At 40.9% G+C, this 8277-nt stretch overlaps 1 protein-coding gene across 1 annotated transcript in view; it reads left to right on the top strand.

The window, feature by feature from the left end:
- Positions 1-4324: 4324 nt before the first annotated feature.
- golga5 (golgin A5) overlaps positions 4325-8277 on the top strand; it is a 16409-nt gene continuing 12456 nt past the window's right edge. Inside the window, 15 exon segments of the mRNA XM_071207238.1 lie at positions 4325-4405; positions 4952-5058; positions 5060-5125; positions 5127-5309; positions 5312-5338; positions 5341-5382; positions 5384-5461; positions 5463-5516; positions 5518-5635; positions 6890-6975; positions 6977-7054; positions 7056-7097; positions 7099-7114; positions 7664-7698; positions 7700-7896. Coding sequence (XP_071063339.1) covers positions 4960-5058; positions 5060-5125; positions 5127-5309; positions 5312-5338; positions 5341-5382; positions 5384-5461; positions 5463-5516; positions 5518-5635; positions 6890-6975; positions 6977-7054; positions 7056-7097; positions 7099-7114; positions 7664-7698; positions 7700-7896 — 1121 coding nt within the window. The 5' untranslated portion in view covers positions 4325-4405; positions 4952-4959.

Raw genomic sequence — 8277 nt, 5'->3', positions numbered from 1 at the left:
GCCAAAACTCCATTACATTCATTTGTGTATTCCTGGAAATAAATATGTATTCTTATCAAAACCATCTCCTGATTGAACTGAGGTTGTTATTTTAAGAAGGTAACAGAATTAAATTAACCGTTTCATTACATCTACTTTATGTAATCAAAAACCCTTTTTGTGCATTTTTCTGTTTAAATTAAGTTTGTTTTCCTCATTAAATCAAATGTACCATACCTTATTACAGATAAAACAACATTTATTATAAAAAACACATCTTGGTTTTCAGGACCACGACTCAGGACCACAGCAACAGGCACAATTTAACTAAAACAAATAAACTATATAGAGCAACTTTATTCAGAATTTCGTCAATGACAGTGGTAAGTCAATTTAAGTACAATTTTGAGGTTCCTAAGTAGGCCTATTTTTTATTTTATGTTAATTTACTTCTACTTCACTATAAATATATTTACAGTTATCTGGTTACTGTTTACTAAAATAAACCTGATGAAGGATATGATGCAGGAGTACAATTAACATTAAATGTTCTTACATGTACAAATAATGTAGTATACTTTAACACGCAACAAGCAATTATACGGGAATACTTTTTTGATTAAGTCTTTTATAATTTGAGATAAGATAAGATGGACCTTTATTTATCCCCGTAGGGAAATTCATGTGTCATGGCAGCAACAGAATAAGAATAAGCACTGATATTACTGATGGAATATACAGGAAGAAAAAAAGAATACAACTCAAACAAGAATAAAGATGTATTAATTGTATAAATAGAAATAACAAATAACTGCAGCGGCGAAACCTTGCCGCGCCACACTAATTGCGCCGCATAAGCGCATAGGTGCGCTCATGGGCGTCGCAACCATTATATGAGGGTGGGACAAGTCCCCCCCACTTTTATAAATGATTAGTTTAGACCCCCCCACTTCTACCATGTGGAAAGTCCCGTGAATCGGTCTATCCACTCGCCGCACTTTGTAGAGAGCTGTGTCAGTGCTTCACTATCAAATCCATTCCACTTGCTTATTGAGAGAATTCCCAAATCAATGAAACTCCGTACCATATAAATGACTCTCCACAACAATATCTCTCAATGCACAATATTGTTATTGTTGTATATAAATGTACCAAATGGGCATTTAAACTGCTTTTTATTAATTCAAAGACGGCTCTGAATTAATAATCAAATATGTTTCCTTTCTTTACTACTGGATGAAATTACAAAATGTACCCATCATTTTCCTCATGCTAGTATAGCCACAAAGAAGTATCAAACCACCTGTTAAAATGCACCAGAATACAGGTAATCTATTTTTTTTTTCGTGGTGGGGATCCCCAAACCCCCGTTAAAAATGTCCCCCCCACATTCAGGATGCTTCCTACGCCCATGGGTGCGCTGCATTTTCGGCTCAGTTGAGGCACCCTCCGCAAGGTGAGGCGGAGGCCCCACGCAGTCTGCATGATCAGCCTGAGGGACGGCCCTGCATAGAGGAGCCTTAATGTTTACCTTTTTAATATCATTTGTTGTTGTGAAATTAGCCTGTTTTCCTCTTAAAGTGTAACAGATTGATGCATCTCCACAGATCATCTTAAAGGCTTCGGGATCCCCCCATTGTAGTTAAAAAACTGTAAAGACCAGGGCTGAAGTCGAATAGTCCATTTAGCTTAGGAACCTTCCTAACGGAGTGACTAACTCAGTGGCAGCCATGATAAGTGCCGTTCGAATTCTCTAGATCAGTGTTTCTCAAACTTTTTCATACCAAGGACCACTTAACCAATAAAAAAACACTCGCGGACCACCTAACTCCACAAATATCCCAAAACACATCGTTTTTCTAGAACAGATTATAAATCGCCTGAAATGCTACAAACAAGTGGCAACATGTGTGATGAAGGTGTTGCCCTGGGTTTTATCATGCAATAGAAAGTGAAACTTAAGCTCGTTCCATTGCGGAGATATTCCCGCGAGAGTGCGGAAAACTTAAATGTATTTATTTATTTCAAATGTGAAATGTTACCAATATACTCACGGACCACTAGGGGGTGCTCACGGACCACCAGTGGTCCGCGGACCACACTTTGAGAAGCACTGCTCTAGTCTAGATGATAGGAAAGGAGGTTTCAAACTTCCTTTATAACCTCCTTTAGCTTAGGAACCACTGGACCTCCCTTGACGAAAGGAGAGGAGAACATGCTGCCCCACAATGCCTTGCAGCCGTAGCATTTGCCGTCACTCAACAGTCGGCCGTTCGGAAACAACCGATTATGACCGTGAAATGATATCATGAAAGTTACGGTTAAGCATTTTAAAACATATGTGGTAAGTTGCCAAAGTGCTTTGTTTTGAACGTTCATCAGTATTATAATCAAAGAGAGAAATATGAACGTTAGTTTTACTGAAATGATCAAATAAAGTCAACATTTCAGTCTTTACTGAGCTGTGTGGGGTTTGTTCAACTTTTAAAAGATGTTTGAATGGTGATATACACAGTGATAGATGTTAAGGACTAACGTTAATAATAAATACATCTGTATTGATTTAAGATCTTTAGTTCATACAATCATACGTATTGGGAACATTTGTATTAATGTGGACCGGAGGGAGAGGGTGACGAGCATAAGTTTCACTTTCCTTTTTTATTTTTAAATTCCAACTTTGGTCATGAAGAATATGTTTCTCTGTTGTCCACGTTCATAAAGCAAAGCAGCAGCATCAGAGCACGGAGCAGAGTCTCTAGATGAGTTTACAGTAGTCCGTCGTTCTTATTGAACATGCATGTTGTAGTCCGCTGTACAGAAAACTGTAGTTTCCATAGTTTCCCCACAGCCGCAGACGCACATTCATGACGTCCGCTGGCGCATCATAAACACGTCGGATAGCGAAAGTGCAGTCGGATTCTCTAAAGTACCGCAGTCTCTTCTCCTAAGTCCTTTTGAATTCTCCTATCCACTATCCCTTAACCCTCATGACGTTTCACTCAGAGGTCAAGGAATAGACGATAGGGTTAGAATTTAGGAGCTGATTTTTGGATTATCCGACCGCAACCTAGGGCCCCCAAAACAGCATCTTGCATAGGGCCCCCAAAAGCTAGAAACGGCCTGCCTGTCAGTCTACCACTGTTTACTTCTTTGTTTTGTCTTTAGTAAAGGTGAAATGTTGTGCAAAAAAGGAAAACATCTTATCTTTTATAGGAGAAATCTGAATTAAAATACCCAAAGCAAACATTGTTTTTATTTAATCATGAGTATAGAAAACAAAACAAGCGGATTTCTGATCAGGCGTCCTCTCGGTCGCTCTGTTGTGGGGTCCTCGCTGCTCTTCCTGCTCCACGTATTGAGAAGGAGATCCTGTCTGACAGATAATGACATTTGTTTCTGTTTACCCGGTTTATCTCCACGGTGTTTCTGCTTCATGTCCTCCAGTTAAACCCCCGGCTTAGCTGAGACGCTTGGACATTTGGAACCTCTTTTCAAACGGTTTGTCTTTCAGCTTCTTTCCCTTTAACAACCAGCTAGCTGTTAGCATTAGCATTGTCCAGTTAATCCTGAGCTGTTTACTTTTGTGACAACATACAACCCAACAGCTGATGATTCCTTTATTAACTCATATGTGTGTGTGTGTTATTTGCACCTGATAAATACCATGTTATAATAACCAACCTTTTAGCTTTAGCTCGTTTGAGTTCGCATGCTAGCTGTGCAGAAATGATGATGCACGGGATCTATGTTTCCCATGTCCAATATTATCCTCCTTAAATTAAACATCAACGCACTTTTCTAGGGGTGCCATGCCCTAAGAGTAATGTTTTTTTTTTCCGAGGTGAAATGTCCAATGTATGTTTGACTCGATCAATATGTTGATTTCGCCCGATCCGATTTAGAAGCTTATATATCTGATGATGATGTACTTGAAATCAATGCATTCAGATTGTGTGCAGGGCTGTCAAACTCAAATACACAGTGGGCCAACATTTAAAAATGGGTGCTAGTCGAGGGCCGGACTGGTTCAATGTTTATTGCAGAACTTATTGATAATGAACTTATTGCACATATTAAACCTGGCAACTAACAAAGCTTAGATTATTGCCTATAAAAACAACATTAAATAATCAGTTGCATTCATTTTCATGGCTCTATCTGCAGCTTCTCCAGAGTCATTTCTTATGGAGTACATTTCCCCACAGGCCAACAACAGCTTCAACAAAACTATTTCCCTCAATGAACAAAACCAAACATGCCCCTGCTGTGTGTAGAGAGAGAAAGTGCAGAAGGAAACATCCATTGAACTCAGTGTGCTGCTCTGAGATGCTAGCTCAGATACTTGGCATCTCATCTCGGGTGGCAGGTCATCCATGTTTGGGCTCAGGCTCTGAGCGGAGGAGACCCTCAGGATGGAGTGAAGGTTGTTCGCGTGCAATATTACCGGCGGGCCAGATCTAATAGTAATTAGAAATTATCCTGCGGGCCGAAATTAAATCCCACACAGGCCTGATTTGGCCCCCGGGCCTTGAGTTTGACACATGTGGTTTAGTGAGTGTGTGCATCAGCAGCTACAATCCTCTTAGGTGCAATACTTCGGCCATATCACCTTTGCAATTATTTAACTGTGCAATACTGATACCACTTATAGAATATGACTGTATTCAATTGAACACTTTGTGCAATGATCTTGTTTCAGATATTTATCAATTCTAATACACCACATTATATATTCTAATTTGCAAATGTTTACATATTTATTGTTGTTTAGATTTTAGTGAAATGTGCACTCTTTCATTTTAAGTTCTTATGTGTATATATATTTATTTTATTCAAAAATTGAGCATTCTTTGCGTAATCCTATTCCCCCTGGGACAAAGTACTATTCTGATATCCTTATAGTTTTGGACTCAGTCCGCAGAAAGGCTGATGTCATCCTCTCATTGAGCTCTTGTGTTTCTTCCGGTAGGAAACAAAATGTCTTGGTTTGCCGATTTCGCCGGGAAAGCTGAGGACTTCCTGAACAAAGTGGACCAGGGAGCTGCCACTGCTCTGACCATAAACCAGGACCAAAGCGTCCTCCTTTTCCTCCTACGAAGAAGAATCACCCCGTCAAACTGAATTCAACCCTGCAGCTTTCAAGCCCCCATGCACCTGCAGCTCATCATGCATATCACCCACTGAGGATTCACACAGCTTCGTCTTCCGCTGCAGCCGCAAACATTAAGAGGTCCGGATCAACGCTGCCGGTGCTGCGAAACACATCCAGTGTCCTCTCTGGTTCTGGAAGCAGCGCCTCCGCCAAGACCTCCTCTGGGTTTTGTGAGGCGCAAAAAAGAGCGAGCAGGACGTGGACGGACGACATTGCTGTTTGACTTTCTGAACAGCTCCCGACCCCTCCGGGAGAGCGGCCAGGAGGGATTCAAGAAGAGAACTTTGTGAAGGTGTGGTTCTGTTTACAGAGCCCCAGAGCCCCCACGCAGCCTCCTCCCTCTCCCTCCACCCCTTTCTCCCTCCCCTCGGCCCCGTCTACACCCCCCCTCCACCAGGGGAGTATCCCGGGCGTCCAGCATGAGCTCACTGTCCGCTCACAGCATCAAGACATCAGACGAAGGGCTCTGCAAAAGAATTAAGCCCAAGGTACGATCACAGGGCCCGAGGTATTACAGTGGTAGGGTTCCTTGTAGGACTGCTCAATTAACCGTATTTTAATCGCGATTACGATTATGGCTTGCAACGATTACGAAAACAATGTAATCGAAATAAAACGATTATCTTTTTTTTATTACTTTTTTTTTTTTATAATTTTTTTTTGTTGGTTTTTTCAGTTGAATTCTACTTAAAGTTCAGGGTAATCAACTGTTAAAACATACTGTTCAAATAGTTTTTCTCCAATAAATGGATGTTTTCGAAGTCAATGAATAATCGCATTTAATAATCAAATTACAATTATTGACCCCAAATAATCGAGATTATGATTTTGGCCATAATCGAGCAGCCCTAGTTCCTTGTAGATAAAAGAGTAGAAACAATTTACAAATTCAACAATCTTTAGCAGAGCAGGATCGGTCACACGGTTTCATGGCCCTCCAATTTAAATAAAGAACAAAAACACAAACCAAAAAACAAACAACTATATAGAATTGTACTCTGGAATGCAAATACATGTGCTACGTTTCACACCTAGTTGATGATCTGTTTATTTCAGCGGCGATTTATTTGTAATTCATATAGTAGCCTTCTCTCTTCATTATTGTCTATCTGTAACAAGATCTGACAGCAGCAAGATCAGTGCATGCACTGCATCGTCCAATCAGTGAGCGATACACAGTAAGGGGGCGGGGCAAGTGTCTGAGGATTTCACGGAGGATGGTCTGGTGGTTCCTCGGTTATCGCTCCTCGATCCTCGCTCCTCCGGCAAAAATAAGGCCACTGGGACGGTACTCAAGATGGCGCAGACAAATCAACGTCCGGTGATAGTGGTACTAGTAATGTACTGGTAATGTACTGGTAATGTAGATGTACATGTTATGTAAAGGCCAAGAACCACACTAATAAAAGTTAAGAGAAACAAGTGCACCGAGATAAAAATAAGTAGAAAGCTTTTTTTTTAAAGTGGACGTAAAAGTATTGAAGGAGCCGTTGTTAACAAAGTGTAAATAAATTGTAAGGAATAATAAAGTGTAAATGGCAGAATATGAGAATCTGAATCAGAAACAGGTTTTTTTTGCCAAGTAGGTTGACGCAGACGAGGAATTAGCCGTGGTGTATTTGGTGCCTACAGTTAAAGAGATACAAATTAAGAAAAACAACCCAAAGAAAACTATGATATGGTTTTCAGTGGTATTGCCACAAAACTTACAGGTAATAATATCTGTTCTGTCTTTACCCCGCCTTTCAACCACAGACACACCTGAGAGCTCAGACTCCGGCTTGGCTGTCCCTCAGGAGTCCATCAGACAGGATCCTCCTCTTCCTCTTCCTCCTACTGCTGCCCCCCCCCACAGAGGAGCCTCAGAGCCACATCCTGTCCAGCCTGCGTCTGGAGAACCAGCTGCTGCGGAGCGAGGTATTCCTCCCTCAACCAGGAGAGGGTTTCAGTCATACAGAGGGCCACAAGCCTTGCAGGACGGTGAGAGACGAGAGCAAACCCGTTACCCCAGAGAAACCAGAATCTGAAGCAGGTTCACACATACAAGGAATTTTCTTTTGTGTATATTGTGCATGCATAAGCACAATAAGAGGAAATACATTGTGAAAATAAGAAAAATACAACTAGATAACTTTTTTTTTATTAAGAATTCTGAGAAAAATTGTTAAAATGTTGAGAAGTAAAAAGAGAAATAAACTGAGAAAAAAGTCAAATCCTTAGACAAGGTAAGATTAAGATTAAAGTGAAAATTCTGGGAAAAAATCTGAATTCTTAGAAAAAAGTGAAATTTCTGGAAAAAAATTAAATCCTGATTTAAAAAGTCTCAATTCTGAAAAACTAAAATTCTTAGGAAAAGTCAACATTCGTAGAAAAAAAAATCAAAATTCTCAGGAAAACAAGTCAAATCTTAAACATTCTTAAAAAGGTGAATGTTCTGAAAACAGAACCAATTCTGAAAAATAATCAATTTACCTGAGAGATAAGGAATATTCTGACCCATAAAGGTTTTCCTCTAATCCTCTCACACAGAGTTGAACCTTCACGCTCGTCTCCGTGCCGACCGGAGGAAACTCGGAGCAGTCTCAGAGCGACCGGATGTTACGAGATCTCCGGTCGAGGTTGATGACCTCACAGAATCGCTTTTCTGCTAAAGACGCTCAGCTGGCCGTCCTGAAAGGTCCGCCTCGACGGAAGCCGATCAGATTGCTGAAGTCCCGCAGCGCCGCTCTAGAGGAGGCGCTGGAAGGAAGCGGTCGAGGTTCGTCTCCACCTTTTTTCTTTATAGTCACCTATGTGCAAAATCCCTCTTCTCCATGTCTCTTCTACATCAACATGTGTCCCCCTCTTCTTCATGTCTCTTCTACATCAACATGTGTCCCCTCTTCTTCATGTCTCTTCTACATCAACATGTGTACCCTCTTCTTCATGTCTCTTCTACATCAACATGTGTCCCCTCTTCTTCATGTCTCTTCTACATCAACATGTGTCCCCTCTTCTTCATGTCTCTTCTACATCAACATGTGTCCCCTCTTCTTCATGTCTCCTCTACATCAACATGTGTCCCCTCTTCTTCATGTCTCTTTCTACATCAACATGTGTCCCCTCTTCTTCATGTCTCTTCTACATCAACATGTGTCCCCTCT

The sequence above is a fragment of the Pseudochaenichthys georgianus genome, chromosome 22, assembly GCF_902827115.2.
Source record: "Pseudochaenichthys georgianus chromosome 22, fPseGeo1.2, whole genome shotgun sequence".
Taxonomy (NCBI): domain Eukaryota; kingdom Metazoa; phylum Chordata; class Actinopteri; order Perciformes; family Channichthyidae; genus Pseudochaenichthys; species Pseudochaenichthys georgianus.
The sequence above is the reverse complement of the archived record's forward strand: the minus strand, read 5'-3'. Positions and strand labels throughout refer to the sequence as shown.